This window comes from Akebia trifoliata, chromosome 1 (assembly GCF_017979445.1).
Source record: "Akebia trifoliata isolate Shusen 1 chromosome 1, ASM1797944v1, whole genome shotgun sequence".
NCBI classification, from domain to species: Eukaryota; Viridiplantae; Streptophyta; class Magnoliopsida; order Ranunculales; family Lardizabalaceae; genus Akebia; species Akebia trifoliata.
In genome coordinates this window covers 35282227-35303849 of record NC_141375.1, presented here as the reverse complement: position 1 = coordinate 35303849, position 21623 = coordinate 35282227, and the positions used below count along the sequence as shown (strand labels likewise).

The window sequence follows — 21623 nt, the reverse complement described above, 5'->3', positions numbered from 1 at the left end:
TCATTGCAACAATAAATAAGTAATAGACAAAGGTTTAGCCAATAAAAATAACAACGAAATTGATATAGAAATTGATGAATCAATCACAAAAAATTATTAAATTTGAAATCAAATTTAATATTTGATACATATTTACCAAAGATCCCTTGTACAAGGTTAATGGACTCAAAATGGTCTTACAAGACACAACTACATCAAGGGTCCCTATCCGTGGCCAACAGTTTGGCAAACACTTTTTCAAAACATGGGTTAGAGGTCTTGGAATGGGCTGATTTTTGGTGAGGATGATCTCTACGGTGAGGAGATCATCCTCACCAAAAATCAGCTCATTCCAAAACTTCTAGCCCCATTTTACAAGTTGAAAAATCGTGAACCGTCCATTTTTTATAAACCATTTTTGATGAGGTTAGAAGTTTTGGAATGGACTGATTTTTGGTGATGATAATCTCCTCACCATAGAGATCATCCTCACCAAAAATCAGCTCATTCCAAGACCTCTAATCCATGTTTTGAAAAATGTGTTTGCCAAAATGTTTGCCAAACTGTTGGCCATTGAACGCTACTCCTACATCAATCTCAATAACTAGTTTTACTTTTAATGACGTAACATCCTAAACTAGATTTTATTTGAGTCACGCTGGGGTGACACAAACGGAGACACAAAGGTGATAAAATGATGTGGTGTCGCCTACATTACTGTAGATGTTTTTCCTCCAAATACAAGTAAAAAGGCATCTATGATTATATGCACGCCACCACATCCTTTTTGTCAACTCTGTGTCTCGTTTGTGGTGTTTTGAGAATTAGGGTTGACTTTTTTTTTTCTCGGTAGATATGGCGAGTTCTATGGGTTCGCCGTCCCTATCGCTTGCAAAACATCTTGGGGTGACAGAACCGATTTCCATTGCTGGGCCGACGGACGCAGATTTTCAGATAAGTTTGGAATTGGAGAAGGTATGCTTTGTTTGGTACATTAAAAATTGCTTTTTTTTTGTATTAATTTTTCTGATAATAATTGTTTGCTGAATTGAAGTTCTTGGTTGATGCTGGGCTTCATGATAGCCGGGACGAAGCTATAAAGAGAGAAGAAGTTCTTGCACATATCGATCAGGTAACATGCAGACTCAAAATCTTTATGAAAACATATTATGGTTATGTGATCATAAGTGCACCATTTGTTCTCCAAAGCTGTTTATATTTTCTGCATACTATTTTTCAATTTGCTTTGGAAGTTTCAGTTTTCCACTTCTTGAAACACATTTCATTACTGTTTATTCTATGTTTTAGGTTGTAAAAGCTTGGGTGAAGCACTTGACTCGTCAAAAAGGGTACAATGAGCAGATGGTTCAGGATGCAAATGCTGTTATATTTACATTCGGATCTTATCGATTAGGGGTAAGATATGTGTTTGAGATTGCACATTTGTAAAAAAATTATTTTTAAATACATGTCCCGAATTGTATAGCATGGAATAATCATGAAATTTGAATCTTGAGTGTTATGATCTTGACTTGTATAAAGTAGCATTCGAACTATGTAGATAGTTATGTTATCATTGTCAAGTACAGGATATACTAATTGACTCAGGGAACAAATTGGTACCCAAATATAGCTGAAAATCTAAATTGAAGAATACTAATTTTGAGCTGTTGTATCTTTACTGTAGTCGGAAACTTATTTGTTTGTCAATTTTAGCCATCTAGACTTTTGGGGAGCTTTTTGGGATTTCAGTTGGTGCGATTGGCCATTTGATATCTCATCTGCAGTTTGCGGACAATACTCTAGTTTTCTTGGATGATTCAGGTTCTCAGTTGAGATTTTTGTGTGGTGTTTTGTGCTTTTTCGAAGCTATTTTGGGTATTCCGGTGAATTTCCACAAAAGTAAGATTTTTAGATTGGCGATATCCCAATGGAAAGGCTTATGGTGGCTTCTTTTGGATTCCAGGTTGGTTCGCTTCCCACCACTTACTTAGGGTTACCTTTGAGGCCCCCTTATAATAGCAATAGGTTGTGGGATCCCGTCATTGAGAGAGTTGGGAAAAAATTCCTTTCTAAGGGTGGAAATTTGACTCTTATTAAGAGCTCTTTGGCAAGCATTGGGCAGATTATTGAGGTGCTTGGATGGTTTCAACTTCATCCTACTTCTAAGGATAAGAGGTTAAGGGTGGACTCGAATGATGGATTGTTCTCGGTTCGGTCTATGTATAAGCTCATTACACACTACTGAGGAGGTCTTACAAAAATTCTGACCAAGATCCCTATTTTCATTTGGCTTGCAACATTGGAGAATATTTTGACTTTGGACCTTCTAATCAGGAGAGGATGGGTAATGCAAAACTTTTGTCGTCTTTGCAAAGCGAATGGGGAGTCTTCGAGTCATCTTCTTTTACACTGTTCTTATGCCAAGCAGATTTGGGATCATTTCCTTTCCTTGTTCGGGATGCTTGGGTGTTTCCCTTGTTCAGTCCAAACCTTGTTCAAAAGTCTGGCCCCAATTGGGGTTCTCCTTTACTAAGGCAAAGAGGATTTTGTGGAGCATCTCCCCGTTTGCCATTTGTTGGACTATTTGGAAGGAACGCAACAGCCTGAGCTTCGATGGGAAAGAGACTGATGTCAGGGACACAATGGTTTCAGTTCTAACCTCACTCTTTAAAACCCTGCATGGTCTAGGCGGCCAGAACAGGGCCTAGACACATCTTTGACATCACTGCAGTCACCCATAAATGTGTAATCCTGCTTTGGACACTACTCAGCAGGTAGCCTGCTGCCAGAAACTATTATAGAGTTCCATCACTTGGCCAATTCTTTACTGTCATATCTCCTGATATTTTTTCATTTTAATGGAAATTATTTAATTCCCCTTTTTATTGGGAGTTCCAATGAGAACTTACTTGGAATGTTGATAGGTACATGGTCCTGGAGCTAACATAGACACTCTGTGTGTTGGGCCATCATACATAAATCGAGAGGTACAATGCAGTTGGCTTATTCGTGTTGATCATTGTATTCAGGTGATTTAAATTTATTGGTTGTTTTTAACAGGAAGATTTCTTCACCATTTTACATGGTATCCTGGCTAATATGGAGGAAGTGACTGAACTACAACCAGTTCCGGATGCACATGTCCCAGTAATGAAATTTACGCTATGTGGAATATCAATCAATCTACTTTATGCGAGTATTTCCCTTTTAGTTGTTCCAGAAGTAAGTCCATGTGAAACTGCCTCAGTTTTAAAAAAAAAAAAGTTTTGACTTAAATCTTATTTCCAATTTTCCTTGGCTTTATGGTTATGGAAACCTTTTTTTTCCCTGTATATGTTAGTATTGTTACCTACACATCAGCGTATAGGATATTTAGTTCTTGTTTTTGTTAATTAGCTAATGCATTCAAAGTTGCTATGACTTCTTGATATTTCCCTTGATGAGATATGAACTTGTAAATAATCTCTGACTCCTCCATGTTGAGCTAGAAAACATCAAAATTTTCGTAAGATTTGGTCTTTAAGTTGCAGTATAGGTCTTGACTTTTGGATTGGTTCTGCTTGGGTATCTGACTATCAAATCTATTCTTTTGGTTGAGCTATTGCTTTCACATCTTTTTTTTTTTTTTTTCTCTTTCTTACCTTTATTTGTATATATTGGACATGCATCAATAGGCTCTTAGTTTTTACTTGAGTTATCCTTTTTTTTTTCGTATCTGCAGGTAGGGTTTATATTAGAGAGTTACTCTCACCACACCAACTATGTGCAATTCTTTGGTGATTTACATAGGAATTGGAGTGGCATTAGTAAAAGTTGGTGTGGCAATAGCAGTTCTCTTTATGTTATTCAGATAATATAGTAATCTTTCTATAACATATTATACTTAGTCAAATGATTAAAAAAAAATCTAGAACACCGTTAAGATGGTGTATGAAGTGGTTACATTTAAGGCTTCATGTTATCTTTAATTGCTCATAATCACATGAATACATTTTTATGTGGAAGAGGAGATTTTTAGATTTTGATCTCAGGGTGCTTCTGTGAGGATATGGTGACACTCCTGATTTATTGAGTGGCATGACCTGTTACCAATATCTTAATATGGTGGGTACTGATCGTGTAATTTTTTAAGAGAAGTTTCATGGTTAACCTTTGTTGGGGTTGTGCGATATGGGCTAGTAGTTGTATTCAATTGTCTAACCCATCACCTCCATCTTAAATCCCTGACTCTGGTCCAATGCCATGATGGGAGTTTCTTGAAGCATTTTCTAAGTCCTCTCATGCCATAGTTATCTGCAGGAATTTCTGGTTTGTAAATTTAAGATTTAATTTTCTGATAATTGATTGTTTAAAGATAGTAGCTTCCTACATGCAATTATTAGAAAAATGGTAGGGGCAATGTTGCTGGTCTCCACTTAGGGAGATAAGATTTGCCACCACATTCCACGTACTACTTTTCTACCATGGCTGCATTTATTGAGAAGTTCTTTTCCAATGTGCAAAATGTCACTCCTGGAACATTACATACCGTCTTGATGTGAACTATTGTGAATCCAGACAATCTTGCTTTTAATTCATCCCCATGAATTCTTACAGTCGGTCTCATGGCTGGAAACTTAACGGTTCAAACATAGTTTGTTCTTCTGATGCACGATTGGTAAAGAAAGCTTGGATTGGATTCCCTCATTGCCTTTGCTTCGTGCCTTTATCCTAAAGATTTGGGGTGGCTTGCATTTTCATTAGCTCTTAATTTTTTCATGTTGTGCCATGTTAAGCTGAATTTCCTGTTTGATGTTAATAGATACTCATAATTTCTCATATATCAAATTAGTTATATATTGTTGCTTTTGTTTGGCTTTACCATGTCCCGTATCTGTAACCACTTTTGTACAGGACTTGAACATCTCCTGTGGGTCTGTACTGAACAACGTTGACGAGCAAACTGTCCGAAGTCTTACCGGCTGCAGGGTTGCATATCAAATTCTCCGACTTGTTCCCAATGTTGAGGTGAACATTTAAAATACTTAATCTTGGAATTATAGTTTATGGGTTCTCAGATCCTTATTTGGAGCCGTATCTTTTTTTAGCATTTTCGCATGACACTCAGATGTTTAAAGTTTTGGGCTAAAAGGCGTGGTGTATATTCAAATGTAAGACATGCTCCTTAACTGTTACATTTCTCGTTTGGCGATCAGTTTAAGATTGCAATTTTCAATTTTTTCCTGCTCTGCTTTGTTCAGGTGACTGGATTTCTTGGTGGTGAGAATTGGGCTCTTTTAGTTGCTCGTATATGCCAGCTTTATCCTAATGCCATTCCCAGCATGCTAGTTTCCCGATTCTTTAGGGTTTATACACAGTGGCGCTGGCCAAACCCTGTGATGCTCTGTCCGATAGAAGAGGATGAACTTGGGTTTCCTGTATGGGATCCTCGCAAGAACCCACGAGACCGAACTCATCATATGCCGATTATTACACCTGCTTACCCTTGCATGAACTCTAGCTACAATGTCTCAAAGAGTACTCTTCGGATTATGATGGAGCAATTCCAGAATGGTAACAATATTTGTGAGGTAAGATTGTGCAGAATTTTCTAACTATTATTTATCTACTCTTGGTTACTAACATACTCGTTTTTTCATTTCTTTGATATAGGAGATTGAGCTGAATAAAGCCCGGTGGAGTGTTCTGTTTGAGCCATACCTTTTCTTTGAAACATATAAGAATTATTTGCAAGTTGATATTGTTGCAACAGATGCTGATGATTTGCGTGCTTGGAAGGGATGGGTAGAATCCCGCTTGAGGCAGCTGACTCTGAAGGTAAAATATATGTTATTGGGATTGAGCTAAGGACTAAGAGACACAAAAGTCCATACTTCAATCAAAATCACTACCTGTCTAAAGACGGGTAAAAAAGAACAAGACAAATGACGATTTTTTTTTTCTCATCCTTGCTCTCCATTTGAAACAAATTGCAGATAGAGCGCGACACACTTGAGAAGTTGCAGTGCCATCCATACCCTACTGAGTACATAGACACTTCCAAGCAGAGTTCACATTGTGCTTTTTTTATGGGTTTACAGAGGAAAGAAGGGGTTGTAGTGGAAGAAGGACAGCAATTTGATATTCGTGGAACAGTCGATGAATTCAAGCATTCGGTGAACATGTACATGTTTTGGAAACCAGGGATGGAAATTTGTGTTTCTCATGTACGTAAGAAGCAGATACCTTCATTTGTGTATCCAAAAGGGTATAAATGACCTCAACCATCAACAAGGCTTACTACAAGTCATGAGCCCGGGGAGAAGAAATCATTTCATAAAGATGATGGTGAAGAGTGCAACGTTGGATGTCTAAAGAGAAGGAAGGATGCTGGACGACAAGTGGATGATTTGAGGCCAAATAAACCAAAGAGACGGGCTACTGTTAGTCCACAGATGCCTGAGTCGATCCTATCTCCTGAAAGTAGTAGCAGGTCTAATGTGCTGCCCCCAAAGAGAAAGGGGTTGGGCTTTAGGATTTTATATTTCAGTTTTTTTGCCATTCTATTTGGTTATGTCCTTTATTTTAGGTTTCTGAGATTTCGACCGCAAACATCTTGAAACCAATCCCTTGCAAGAGGAGAACACATGTAACGTAGCTTCACAACACAGTCACCACTTGCCTTTCGCCATAATGTAGACATACTATGATTTGGTGCTTGAGGTCCAAAATGTTTATGTAACTTTTTTTGTTTTTTGTTTTTTTTTTTAATTGTTGATTTTAGGGATACAAAAGAAAAATGATTATCGTAACAGGTTGAAGATGAGGGAATTTCAGTCATCTTCTATTTTAATCTCCCGATAATAAGACCAAGGTAAAGGGTTGTTCGCACCAATTTGGAAAAACGTGGAGTATTAAGTGATATATATGATGAATCAATCTTTCACTAAAATCATCATATTCAGTCTTTGGGGGTAAAATTGCCTGCCCATGTCTCTAATTTTAAGATTTGATTTCCTTCAACTTTCAAATCTTAATAATCGATTCGGTAAGTATTTACTAAACAAAATTTTCTCATGTGAATGATTTTGATTTGATTAGAAGTGTTTGTAGTAAAAAATTAAAAAAAAAAAAAATCAATACTTAAAATTCTTATTGAAATCTTTTAAGATAGAAATAAGAAAAATAAGACATGCACGTGTATGTGTGAGAGAGAGAGAATAAATGATTTGATACCTTTAGATGTGTACAATAAATAATGGAGGTTAAAATAAATTATTAGGTGTGTGCAAAAAAATTAGGAGTGTGTAAAAAGACATTATAAAGTTAAGGAGGGTATAACAAACAAGTAGGTGAAATGAGTTATTTCGGTGTATGCAAATAGACCCAATCTTAGATAATAGGATGATAACGCCATTCAAATACTCACGTGAGGGTAGGCACGAGAGGAAATTGATAAGGGAAGCTTCCATACCAACACTTGTCAACACTTATACAAATGCAATTATTCTCAATTAAATCGACATAAATTACAATCATAGTCATTGTGACTATAAATAAGTAATCATCAAAGGTTCATCCAATAAAAAAAACAATTAGATTTATATAAAAATCGATCAAGGATTCATCATGAAAAATGATTAAATCGAATGGTTGGAAGTCGTCAATTTGTGTTTAATGTTTACATATCGTGACATCAACCAAAGACCCTATATAAGGTTAGTGGGCTCGTAAATATCTTCCAAGACAACTACATTGATCTCGGCAGTTGAGTTTTGTCATCTATGACGTGGCATAAAATATAGATAGTGAGGAGTACGTTCGACGTGGAGGTGGATTCGAAATCGGAGTTCGAGATAGAAGAGAATGATTACGTCACAATCCTTAATAGAAATAAATACTAGCATATTCCGCCCATTGGCCGTACGTTTGGAATCTCTCTCTCTCCGCGTCGGTCTTAGGGTTACTGTTCGGAAATATCAATGTTCTAATCTCACACTCAAATCTCAGTGTGTGAAATCTAGGGTTGCAATCTTAGATTAATTTCATCGTTTCTTGCTCTCGCCCTTTCTGCACATCTCGATTTGCCTTGTTTCTTTGATTTAGGGTTTTTAATCTTTGTTTCTATTCGAATCTTGCAAGAACTTCTCGTTGAGAATTTAGGGTTTTTTAGGTCTCTCTTGTCCGTTGGTTTCTTCAAGGTCCGTTGTTCTTTTGATGGTTGTAGGCTTTTTTGTTCATCGATTTCTCCGTTTTTGGTAATCCATCGCCATCGATCTGATTCCATTACCGTCTTTATTTCATTCTATTTGCTCGGGCTTCAGATTCGATCTCTTCCTTCCTCCGTCTTTAAGAATTAGAGCAATTTTTTTTATTTTTTTATTTTTTTATTTTTAAAATTTTTAGGGTTAGGGTTTTTTGTTTCCGTAGAGATGGTGAGTTCTGAGGGCTCGAATGGTTCGCCATCCCCACCGCCTGCGAAACAGTATGGCGTGTCAGAACCGATTTCTGTCGCTGGGCCGACCGAGGCAGATTTTCAGAGAAGTTTGGAATTGGGGAAGGTATGTTTTGGTACATTAAAGATTGCTTCTTCTTTTTTATATTCTTTACTTGTTATCCAACATGCAGATTTTCTGATAATAATTTTTTGACCCTGTTGAAGTTCTTGGTTGATGCTGGGCTTCATGAGAGCCGGGAAGAAACTATAAAGAGAGAAGAGGTTCTTGCCCATATCGATCAGGTAACAAACGAAATCTCTATGTAAGAAAAATCTTCATGCTTTGTTTACATGTTTGGATTATTGATTCACACTGAAAACAGTAGTACATTGTGTGGAAATATTTACATTAACCTTTTTTTTTTTTAAATTATACAAAAGCACATAGACAAAGAATAGATCTGATGACAAAACCATTTTTAGAACATAAGAAACTAATAATTTCAAAGAGCATATGAACATAAACAAAGAGATTTTTCACTAGTTCTAAGAAAATGGTAAGATATAGTGGATATGGCATATGAACAAGTTTGGACAAAGGGAGGTGCTACCTTGTTTAGGCTATCTGTTCGTGGTGATACCCACTGATCTGGGATTTAAACCCCACCTTCACGCTTCTTTACTATTATAATGTGAGAAGGTGAGGTAGAAGTGGTTAGATACCGAATTTTGGATCCCACAAATGCCACACCTTTACATTTTAACCTAATATAATCAGGGTCATTTTGGTCAGAAACTAAGAAAATTGTAATCCATGACTCTTGATAATCATGTTGATTAGCTTTCAAAATTATAAGAATGTCCTTTAACTATGTAATATTAAAAAACCCTTTAATTAATATTTTGAACTACAAGTAAGCCTTTTTATACATGTGAGTTTTTCATATGCCACCTTTTAGTAAACCTATAAAAAAAATTGGACAACATGATTCGTAGGCCAACCCATGTTGATTACTCTTTTCACATTCTTCTGTTTTGTCCTTATATATATATTAATATAAATTTATGTTATAGCTATTTGTAATTTGCAGTTTCCTTCATATATTCTAGGAGTGGTGTTCTTTTTGTCCTGTGATCGTAAGTGTTTTCATGGTAATCATATGTGGCAGTTTATAATGTGAAATTTCTGCCATGGGCGTGTTACAAGCCACTGTAGCAAATAGTAATAAAAAATCAAAGAGTTGTCATTTTTTCTCCTTTAAATCAGAAATGCCATGAAAAAAATATTATGGTTATATGACCATGAGTGCACCAGTTGTGCTCTAGATCTGATTACAATTGTATTCTATATTTTCTGCACACATATTTCTCAATTTGCTTTGGAAGTTTCAATTTTCCACTTCTTAAAACATTTCGTTATTGTTTATTCCACATTTTAGGTTGTAAAAGCTTGGGTGAAGCACTTGACTCGTCAAAGAGGGTACAGCGATCAGATGGTTCAGGATGCAAATGCTGTTATATTTACATTCGGATCTTATCGATTAGGGGTAAGATATGTGTTTGAGATTGCTCATCTGTAATATTTTTATTTTAAAATACATGCCCCAAAATGTATAGCATGGAATAATCATGAAATTTGAATCTTGAGTGTTATGATCTTGACTTATATAAAGTAGCATTGGAAATATGTAGATGGTTGTGTTATCATAGGTGAACGTAGGCTTTCTCGTCAATTACATGATATACTAATTGACTCAGGGAACAAATTGGTACCCAAATATAGCTGAAAATCTAAAATGAAGCATACTAATCTTGAGTTGTTGTATCTTTACTGTAGTTGTAAACTGAGAAATTGATGAGTGCTTTAAAGACAAGATCATTATGAACATTGTATAAAATATTAGAGTTGCATGAAAAAATAAAAAAGACAAATTGAGCTAGTTTTTTTCATGCAAAATGAAGATCAATAATAGTGTTAGTGAGGAGGAAGTCGTAGGTGAAAGAGTCCAAAAAGATGGTATTTGGGCCAAAACAAAAATTGTGGAAGGATGGTATTAAGTTCAAATATCAAGGAACTTTCCGTAGTGGATAATATGTTTTTTTGACTGGAGGTGTAGTTGAGAATTGATGTTATATATTTGTTGTGATGCACTAAGACATGTGGAGTGTTGTTCCCACGTCCCTAGGTTCAAACCCCTTGAACACAACTTCATTTGCTAACTAACCCCTAACCCTATACCAAATGTATATATAATGAAAGAAAGTAGGGAAATTGCAAACTTGCCAATAAAGCCATAGATTCAGCCATCCAAGGTTGTTAAAAGTGTTGTGGAGCCTAGGCGGTGGACTCCTTTGAGGCCTAGATGAGGACGAAGGGTCTAGGTAGGGCTTAAACGACAAAAAAAATTAATGTTTTAATTTTTTAAAGTGTAGTCAAGTCTTTCTAAGAAAGAAAGAAAGAAAGCAGAAAGCATAATCTAAATATGTCATTACTAATAAGATAATACTAACTACCAAGCAAGCTGGTAAGTCAACACAACTAACATTTAAGCAGTGTTTTCAAGTAGCGTATGAGGTGATATTTGATCAGGATTTACCATGCACATAGGTGATCCACATAGCATATGCGGTCGCATAAAACATTTTTGTGCTTTTTTTTAATAGTAAAAATTGAAAAAATGAAAAAATTGCAATTATTAAAATAGTATTGGAAAATATTTTTATGGTCTTTTTATATCTAATTTCATTATCATTTACCATATTTTCAGGTTTAGCAAATATGTAAGAATGAATAAACTCAAGAATTTTGAAAAAAAAAAAAACAAGAAGTCTTGCTTGTTGAATATTGAATTGTTGATTATGGCAATAATCCTTTAATCTTACTATATTTTTAGGTACATGGTCCTGGAGCTGACATAGACACTCTGTGTGTTGGGCCATCATACATAAATCGAGAGGTAGAATGCAGTTGGCTTATTCATGTTGAATCATTGATAAATGAACCCTGGCTATAATATTCGGGTGATTTAAATTTATTGGTTGTTTTTAACAGGGAGATTTCTTTATTATTTTACATGATATCCTGGCTGATATGGAGGAAGTGACCGAACTACAACCGGTTCCTGATGCACATGTCCCAGTATTGAAATTTAAGCTACGTGGAATATCAATCGATCTTCTTTACGCGAGTATTGACCTTTTAGTTGTTCCAGAAGTAAGTCCATGTGAAAGTGCCTGAGTATGTTTTTAAAACAGTTTTGACTTAATTCTTAAGTCCAATTTTCCTTGGCTTTATGAAGACCCTTTTTTTTTTTTTTCTCTGTATGTGTTTGTATTGTTACCTACACATCGGCGTTAGGATATGCTAAGTTCTTGTTTCTGTTAATTAGCTAATGCATTAAAGGTTGCTCTGACCTCTTGATATTTCCCTTCGATGAGATATGAACTTGGAAATAATCTCTGACTCCTTCATATTGAGCTAGAAAACAGCAAAGTTTTCATAAGATTTGGTCTTGGGTTGCAGTTTAGGCCTTGACTTTTGGTTTGGTTTTGCTTGGGTATATCTATTATTTTGGTTTAGCTATTGCTTTCACATCTTTTTTTCTTTCCTTTATCTATGTATATTTGAAAAAAATTAATGATTGAGTAATTATTGAATTTTATTTTTCTGTGTTTCTTTGTTGCATTTAAAATAGTCCCCCCACCCACCTTTTTCTGTGGTGTGTGGTTGTCGTCCTTTATATTATTCAGATAATATAGTTATCTGTCTATGTCATTACATCTGGTCAAATGATAATAAAAAATCTAGTACGTCTGGACTGGTTATAAATTTCCCGTCATTAAGATGGTGTATGAAGTTGTTACATGTAAGACTTCATGTTATTTTTATTGCTTATAATGACACATGAATACTTCTTGTAAAGATAATAGCTTCCTTCATGCAATTATCTGAAAAATGGAGGGGCTATTTTGCTGGTCTCCACTTAAGAGACAATTTTTGCCACCACATTTCACTTACTACTTTTCTGCCATGGCTCCATGTATTGAGAAGTTCTCTTCCAATGTGCAAGATTTCATTCCTGGAACCTTACATACCATCCTGATGTGAACTATTGCAAATCCAGACAATCTTGCTTTTATTTCATCCTTGCGAGTTCTTATATTCGAACTCACGGCTGGAAACTAAACTGTTCAAACATAGTTTGTTCTTCAGATGCACGGGTTGCCATTTTGTCCAGCATTGTTTCTTATTTGCCAAATCAGCACATCAATAGTAATATTGAGCTTTAAATTTTGGGTTTGACACTCATATTCATGGAATAATCAAATTGGGGAAGAAAGCTTGGATTGGATTCCTTCGTTGTCTCATTGGATTCCCTGTTTAAGGCAATATTCTGCTAAATATTGACTGTATACTGGTTACTAAATGCTTAATGCAAAAAAAGAAAAAATATTGGACATGCATCAATTGTCTCCTAGTTTTTTCATGTTTTTCGGGATATTGACTGTTGTGCCATATCAAGCTGAATTTCCTGTTTGATGTTAATAGATACTCATATATCGAGATAATTTCTCATATATTGAATTAGGTATATATAGTTGCTTTTGTTTGGCTTTACCATGTCCCGTATCTGTAACCACTTTTGTACAGGACTTGGACATCTCCTGTGGGTCTGTACTGAACAATGTTGACGAGCAAACTGTCCGAAGTCTTAACGGCTGCAGGGTTGCAGATCAAATTCTCCGACTTGTTCCCAATGTTGAGGTGAACATTTAAAATACTTAAATCTTGGAATTTTAGTTTATGGGTTCTCAGATCCTTATTTGGCCCCGTATCTTTTTTGTAGCATTTTCGCACGACACTCAGATGTTTAAAGTTTTGGGCTAAAAGGCGTGGTGTATATTCAAATGTAAGGCATGCTCCTTAAGTGTCGCATTTCTAGTTTGGCAATCAGTTTAAGATTGCAATTTTCAATTTTTTTCCTGCTCTGCTTTGTTCAGGTGACTGGATTTCTCGGTGGTGTGAATTGGGCTCTTTTAGTTGCTTGTATATGCCAGCTTTATCCTAATGCCATTCCTAGCATGCTAGTTTCCCGATTTTTCAGGGTTTATACGCAGTGGCGCTGGCCGAACCCTGTGATGCTCTGTCCGATAGAAGAGGATGAACTTGGGTTTCCTGTATGGGATCCTCGCAAGAACCCACGAGACCGAACTCATCATATGCCAATTATTACACCTGCTTACCCTTGCATGAACTCTAGCTACAATGTCTCAAAGAGTACTCTTCGGATTATGATGGAGCAATTCCAGAATGGTAACAATATTTGTGAGGTAAGATTGTGCAGAATTTTCTAACTATTATTTATCTACTCTTGGTTACTAACATACTCGTTTTTTCGTTTCTTTGATATAGGAGATTGAGCTGAATAAAGCCCGGTGGAGTGTTCTGTTTGAGCCATACCTTTTCTTTGAAACATATAAGAATTATTTGCAAGTTGATATTGTTGCAACAGATGCTGATGATTTGCGTGCTTGGAAGGGATGGGTAGAATCCCGCTTGAGGCAGCTGACTCTGAAGGTAAAATATATGTTATTGGGATTGAGCTAAGGACTAAAAGACACAAAAATCCATACTTCAATCAAAATCACAACCTGTCTAAAGACGGGTAAAAAAGAACAAGACAAATGACGATTTTTTTTTTCTCATCCTTGCTCTCCATTTGAAACAAATTGCAGATAGAGCGCGACACACTTGAGAAGTTGCAGTGCCATCCATACCCTACTGAGTACATAGACACTTCCAAGCAGAGTTCACATTGTGCTTTTTTTATGGGTTTACAGAGGAAAGAAGGGGTTGTAGTGGAAGAAGGACAGCAATTTGATATTCGTGGAACAGTCGATGAATTCAAGCATTCAGTGAACATGTACATGTTTTGGAAACCAGGGATGGAAATTTGTGTTTCTCATGTACGTAAGAAGCAGATACCTTCATTTGTGTATCCAAAAGGGTACAAACGACCTCGACCATCAAGACTTACAAGTCATCAGCCAGGGGAGAAATCATTTCATAAACATGGTGAAGAGTGCAGGGTTGGATCTGTGGAGAGATGTTTAAAGAGAAAGAAGGATGCTGAACAAGTGGTTGATTTGAGGCCAAATAAACCAAAGAGACAGGCTACTGTTAGTCCACAGAGGATGGAGTCTCTATCTCCTGAAAGTAGCAGTAGGTCTAACATGCTGCCAAAGAGGAAGATTGATACTGAAAATGATCTGAAGCCCGAGAAACCAGAAAAACGGGCATCTATTAGCCCTCGTACTCCATCTGAAGGTAGTAGTGGCAGGTCAGATATAACATGTGAGGTTAGTTTGGAAGAGAGAAATGCAGAGGATTCTGCTTTGAGCAACACGAGGAATGATGAGGCTGGATCTTGTAGGAGACAGCTTACTGTTGAGGATAATGGACAGGCAGTTACACCAGAGGAGACTTTGAATGAGAAATACATTAGGGTTGAACCTGTAGTTGGTAGCACTGGTGAGGGAGATTCGGAATTACTTTTGGAGAGGGGGACATTTCAGAATGGCCTCACAGAAGAATTAGAGGTCTTGCATCTTTTTTCCTTCTCTTTTTCCCGTTTCTTTTTCTGATTCATTTTTTTAATTCTGGATTATAATTATTGGGGTACGGCGGTTTTAATTTCAAGGAACCCCAAACTTGAGCATCCGGACGAGTATAGCACCTTTTTGGCTAAGATCTTTCATGTTGCTTTTTTGTTTCTCTTGCTTTTGCAATGTGAAGCCAAATCTTGCACGTGGGATGGTCGTTCAAGCTCGCACGGGAGTCAAGTCTGAATCCTTGCAGAAACCGGTTATAAGGCATGTGTTTTGAATCGCTAAATTTTGATGAAGGATTAATTATTCATGATGTTTTACTCTTTAAGCCTTGTGTTGTTTTTTTGTGGGAAATCTTTGTGGCAGGTTGAGTCTTACAACAACAGCCTGAAGATACAAAAAGTTTGGCTGTAGTCGAGAACAGCTGAGGAATGGAAAGCCAGCAGTTTGGAGGGTAAGTAATAGTATTAATTGCTGGCTTTTCATATTGCTTTTTCAGGTTGTTTTGTGTTATTCACATATTTGGAACGAAGGGAGGACACTGATATGAAGATCTGTGCTAAGCTTGGGAATTTTGTGTACAGTTGTGTATTATGAAGCTGTGCTGCAGAAGCTGTTAACACCCAAAGCTCTTTACAGTGCTTTGGGTGTTTCTAATCTTAGCAGCCAGTTTTCTTTTTCTTTTTTTGGGGGTAGTAAGTCATGTCTTGGATATTTGTTCTAATTGGGTGGGAATTCTTTGAACTGTTAGGGAGATAGGAATACTAAAGGGGTAGTAGTTTGATTTAGTAGAGGTGGTTGGGGGTGTATCTATAGCTTTTTTACGTATGTCTAATTAATTTGTACGCTGGTGCGTTGTAATACAAAAAGTTCTCTTTCTCTCTCTGTTTGTGTGTGTGCGCGCTCTTCTGATTTGATCTATAGTGTTTATAGAGGGGTGTGAAAAGTCAATGTAATACACCTCACCCATTGAGACCTTTTTAAGATGATGAATTGTTTTATGGAAGACTGAGGTGGCAGTGGGCTTTTGTCGTTGTTGATGGATGGCCAAGGCTTCTATTTGTCCATCAATCTTACCTCTAACCATGGAGATGAGGTAGTACCCAAGACACCCCTTGAAAGATATGAGAAAACCAAAGCATATGCAGTGACGACAGAATCATTATTTAGATTTCTATTGGGTTTTCAGTGTGTTCCCCTTAATACATATTTCCCTGATTTTTAGTCAAGTAGAGTAAAAAAAGACCAACACATCTTGTAGTCCTTGGGGGATTTAGAAGGTAAAATTGAAAAAGTATGTATGGTTCTTGTCCACTTTCACATCAAAGAAGTGCCTTGTGAGGTCACTGCAGACTCTTATTTTAATGGGACACATGCCTGTCAATTGGGGCCCATTGTACCATATCCACTAGTTTATAATCAAAATATTAAACCCATTGCATTAATATCCGTATGATTTTTAAACTTTTATCAAAACTCTAATTCGTCACTGGACAACATGGATGACAAACAAAATAAAATTGGTATTAACTTAATTTCCACCAATCCTTCCAAATGCAAAGCAGTCGTCTTTTCACACATTTCACTTCTCTTATTTTATTCAATTCATGAATCTAATTGATCTCTTTCCCTTTCAAACATTATTTTTCAATTGAATCTGGGTTTATCCTTCTAATTGATCATAAAGGGAATTGGGATCACACTTATTTCAAAGTAATAACAGGTGGTGCAGGTAACTCAGTGGTTAAAGTCTTTAGGTGATGATACTAGAGACTTAGGTGTTGTTTGTTAAACTGAAAAAAATAAGTGTCGAATAGCATTAAGCGCTGAAACTTATAAGCGCTGAATTTAAGTGCTGAAAAAGTTGTTTGTTTAGATGCTGAATCATGTTTGTTACACATTGTTGAAATTGGTAAATTGTCTTTGTTACCCTTACAATCATATTATACATTATTTGCATGTTTCAAATGCTTATTTATTATCAAACACAATAAAATATATTATTTCTTATAAAATTAAAATATAATTTATTTTTAAATAATAAATAATACTCAAATCTTCAATTTATAAATAATAATTTCTATTTATAAAAATCCACAAATTTCAAATTAAAAATAATAATGTCATACAAGTCACCAAAATTTGAAATTAACTTTAAAAGAACTTAATTTTTGATGAATAATTTTCGATGGAAATGAAGGATGTGTAATTATAAAAGCACCTTATGAATTAAGAAGGGCAACTCACACTATAGCCATTTTTTGTTTTGTTTTATATGGGTTAAAGTTTTTGGAATGAGCAAATTTTTAGTGAGGATGGTCTATATGATCTAGAGATCATCCTCACCAAAAATCAGTTTATTTTGAAACTTCTAACTTGTCAAAAATAGTTTTTAAAAAAAAAAAAAGGAACAATTTACGGTTCTTGAACTTGTTTTGATAGGGTTAGAAATTTCAAGATGTGCTGATTTTTTGTGAGGATGATCTCCTCATTGTAGAGATCATCCTCACCAAAAATCAACTCATTCCAAAACTTTTAACTCATATAAGACAAAATAATTTAGTTATGGTGTGGATTTAGTAATTTGTGGGGTGTTTATATACTTATCCATGGGATATAAGAGGTAATATCCTTTTAACAATAAGGGCATACTTGTCCATGCTCAAAAAAATAAAGGGCATACTTATCCATATTGAAAAAAATGAAGTGCTTATCGCTTCAGCACTTTTTTTCAGCATCAAAATAGTGCTGAATTTTTTTCACTTATTTTCAGCAATAAGCGCTGAAAATATAAAATAAACAAACGTGCTATTTTGACAAAAATGCTGAATTTAATTTTTTTCAGCAATAAGCGCTGAAAAATAGCACAAACAAACATAGCCTTAGGTTCAAATTTCGTCAGCACTAAGTTATTGAACTCATTCTCATCGGCAATTTAAGATAAAATATATATATATTTTTTATATTAAAACTCTCACACAACCACCCCTACATCTTAAGATTTAAGGTTAGCAAATGAAATAACAGGGTAGACCATCTTTTGGGTCTATCCAAATTGTACTAAGCTTTATATATATTAGAGTCGTGCTGGAGTGGCATTGAAATCAACATTGTTTCACATAATCATAGATGATTTTCATTCGTATCTTGATGAGAGGCATCTATGATTTTTTAACACAAATCCACGTCAACAATGTGTGAAACGATGTCAATTTCAAAGTAACTTGAGCATTTTCCTATATATTATTGAATCTGGGTTTTTATATTGTGGTAGCCAGCAAGGGGGGCATCACGCCCTTCCACGGCAAAATGAATAGCAAGTTGAAAATCTAAAAGAATAAAGGGTCATCCCCCGACCCCCACCCCCACCAGTGATGGATTGGAGATAACAAAATATATATACATATAACTAAATTACTGAAATACCACCTTTAAAAATATATATAACGGTACTGCCATTGTTGAAAATGGACTCCTCTTAAATATACTTTATTGTATGATGTACCTTCTTCGTAGGAAATATTACTTTTTACGCCAAATGTACGGACTCAGCCATGTTTTTATTTTAAAAATATTTATCAGAAGAGCTATAAAATCGTTTTGATATATTTTATTACAGAAACAGATACCCACTGTACTGTCATATTTGTGATTTTACTGTGTTAACCTTCTTGTGAACCACAAATAGAAGACCATTTTTTATTTTTTATTTTCATACAAAATTATGGGAGAGTTAGCGTAGTAACAAAAAAACACTCCCAGTGTTTTTTTTTTTTTTTTGAACAATAGTCTCACATGGCAAAAGCTATAAAGGTAAATTAAGCTGTGGTTTTGACTGAAAACAAAGTTATGAAGGTAAATTAAGCTAAATGACCTTCCTTGTTTGTAAAAATCAGTGAGATTCTTATGATCTTAGTGCATATTTGATTTCTTGACCATGCAATTAGTTGAGGGAGGATGTGCTATGCAAAAGTTGAAGGTGAATTTGGAACAAAGAATGTAGGGTGGCTGATTTAACTCGATTTGTTTGAATTGATTGTCTTGAAGAAAGAAAATCTGTGGGTGGTCCACACTTTCTAAAGCCGAGACTTGGAAAAGATTGTACACAAAAGGGTGGAATCGAGTTCCTTTATTCGGCATGTCATTTGGTAATGATAAGAACACTTATTTGGGATGGATACATGGCATCATGATGCTATCCTTACCAACTTGGGTTAAGAAAATGAAGAATCGACTAATTCGCTTTGATTCTTGATTCAGGATATGAATAGAACCAAGAGTCATGCTAAGTGACACAAACGGAGACATAAAGGTGACAAAATGATGGGGTGTCGCGCACATTACCATAGATGCTTTTCTACGAGATACGAGTGAAAAGCATCTACGGTTATGTGTGCGCCATCACATCATTTTTGTCATCTTTGTGTCACTGTTTGTGTCATTCTAGCATTTTCCTAGAAACAAACCAAACTTAGAAAAGACCTCCTTATAAATAAATAATTACATGTTATCTAATTTATATACCTAAATATCAATCACGAAAATCCAGTCTCTATTTTCTTTAAAATTCAAAGATTTAAATCATTAATAATAATGTTTATTTTTCTATATTTAAGTTTATATGGATTGGACATGAGAAGGTGGTGTGTGATTGATTATCTTATCTTGGTTACCATTTAAAAGTTACGGACATATATTATTGATTAAATATATGAAAAAATTATTATTATTATTATTTTTTTATTAAAATATATAGTGTTTACAAATAGGTTTATAGGATATTAGCAATCCAGGAAGTGAACCAAATTTGGTTTGATTTGATTTTAGGGTCCGGTTCTAATTCTTGTTATAATGGAGATTTGGTACCGAACCAATATACACCCCCATTATTACCCCCTTTTTTATTTTTTTACACTTTATTAATAATATAATAAATAATGGCTATCTTGTAAATATATCTGTATCGAGTACCAAACTTCATAGCTACATTTAAAAAAAGCCCTTTAAAACCGCGTACACACAGTGCAGAGAATACAGAGTAGAGGGGGGAGAGAGTTTCCCAATCCCAGGCCCTTTAAAACTGCGTGGGATTGGGAATCGACCTCAAACAAACATTTTTCTCAATGGGAGAAGGAGAAGACAGTTTCTTTAAACTCTTGGAATCTCCTCCTCCGCCAAAACTGGCGGAATCACCTCCAAATTTAGCTGCACTTCCATTTTAGCTCTCTCTCTCTCTCGTTATTGGTATGTATACGGCAGACAGGATGAAGCCAGGCAACGAGTGCAAGCCACGTGGTATCCATCTATTGGATGGAACATATATACAACTTCCCTACCCATTCTACCTATTATTTGTAATGCTTCGTTCTCTATTTTCTTCTTTAATCTCAATGTAAATTTCTTATGTTCTATTTATTTTTATTTCGAATCTGTAAAATTAAATCTTTTTTCTTTTAATTTTCTAATTTTTTTTTTGGGTTGAGTTTGTAGACCTTAGTGGGGGTGGGGGTGTGGGTTTTAGAAAGAACTCTTACTTCAGTCCAACTTCTCGTTCTTTTTTTGCGTTGGAGAAAAAGCGCTTTTTAACCACCTGAGTGAAGATTGAAGAATCGATAGCACGCTTCAATGCCCTCATTATATTTCTATAATTACTATCATACCCCTATTGGATAAGCTAATGGTTTTGATTTCGTCCTTCTCATTTCTCCCTCATCAAAACCATCCTTTGCCTTTGTTCGACGATCAAGATTGTGTACCTTTTTGTCCTCGAATTAAACCAACCACCATTATACAAGAGATAAATCTATATGTTGAACTCAAACTGAGTGGCTTTGAGCACAATTAGTACCTCAATCATTATATTAACAATACCCAAACACCATATGTTTGGTTGGTAGGAACGAATCCAGGATTTTGTCTAAGTGGGGGTAATCAAGATACTTAAAAAAGTTTAATTTTTTTTCTTTTCTTTGTGGGGGCAATAATGGTGGATTGTTTTTCACCGCTGTTATAGTTTTAAAAATTCTCGTGGGAGGCAAGTGCCCCCACTGTGAATCCACCACTGAAGTTGGGTGCTGCACTTGGGAGGATTATATAACACCATGTAACATTTTCTACTTTTACGACTCAAGAGACCAATTTTTTTTTTTTCTTTCAATGAAAATATGAATATTATTACTACATGCTAACAAAAGGGGGAAGAAAACATTTCCACCAAAAAAAAAAAAGCTCAATTAAGAAATATAGTTTCTAGAGAAAAATCCATGGTGAGCCTAGTAACTAAGTTCGGATTCAGCATTATTCACTGATATCAGTTTGTTTTAATTCAAATTAATTGGAGAAATTTGGAGGGAAAATCAGAATTTTTTTAGAAATTATACAAGTGATGCCTTGTTTGTTTGCCTCAAAAGACCCATCACTTCATCCTATCTTGTTCTTAAGATTTGAAAGTTGGAAAAAAAAAAAAAAAGAGCGAAAGTAATGTAATAGGCAACTTGCCAATTAATTCGTTGATTTACCAATTTGATCAATTGCAGAATTTATATCCTAAGTTTTTTAGGGGGGGAAAAAAACATCAGATTTTGTGACGGATGGTAATGAGCAAAATACAAATTGA

General features: G+C 35.4%; 2 protein-coding genes across 5 annotated transcripts; both read left to right on the top strand.

Annotated features, from left to right (window-relative positions):
• The first annotated feature begins 776 nt into the window (after positions 1-776).
• On the top strand, positions 777-6724 carry LOC147412118 (nuclear poly(A) polymerase 4-like). Its single transcript, XM_086456498.1, has 10 exons — positions 777-954; positions 1034-1111; positions 1288-1395; positions 2907-2969; positions 3043-3204; positions 4876-4989; positions 5070-5132; positions 5223-5552; positions 5635-5799; positions 5958-6724. Exons 1-10 carry the CDS (start codon positions 835-837, stop codon positions 6237-6239), a joined length of 1485 nt encoding a protein of 494 aa, XP_086312624.1. The 5' UTR covers positions 777-834; the 3' UTR covers positions 6240-6724.
• Positions 6725-7845: 1121 nt separating this feature from the next.
• On the top strand, positions 7846-15892 carry LOC147412117 (nuclear poly(A) polymerase 4-like). 4 transcript variants are annotated; one of them, XR_015182283.1, is made up of 12 exons: positions 7846-8522; positions 8624-8701; positions 9838-9945; positions 11293-11355; positions 11451-11612; positions 13050-13163; positions 13246-13308; positions 13400-13729; positions 13812-13976; positions 14135-14998; positions 15100-15271; positions 15374-15892. XR_015182283.1 is itself a non-coding variant. In XM_086456479.1 (12 exons), exons 1-12 carry the CDS (start codon positions 8394-8396, stop codon positions 15396-15398), a joined length of 2178 nt encoding a protein of 725 aa, XP_086312605.1. In that variant the 5' UTR covers positions 7848-8393; the 3' UTR covers positions 15399-15892. The 4 variants fall into 4 exon arrangements, 3 of the variants coding, with proteins under 3 accessions (XP_086312608.1, XP_086312612.1, XP_086312605.1); XM_086456479.1 differs by having other exon boundaries at positions 7848-8522; positions 15195-15271; XM_086456482.1 differs by lacking the exon at positions 15100-15271.
• Positions 15893-21623: the final 5731 nt, after the last annotated feature.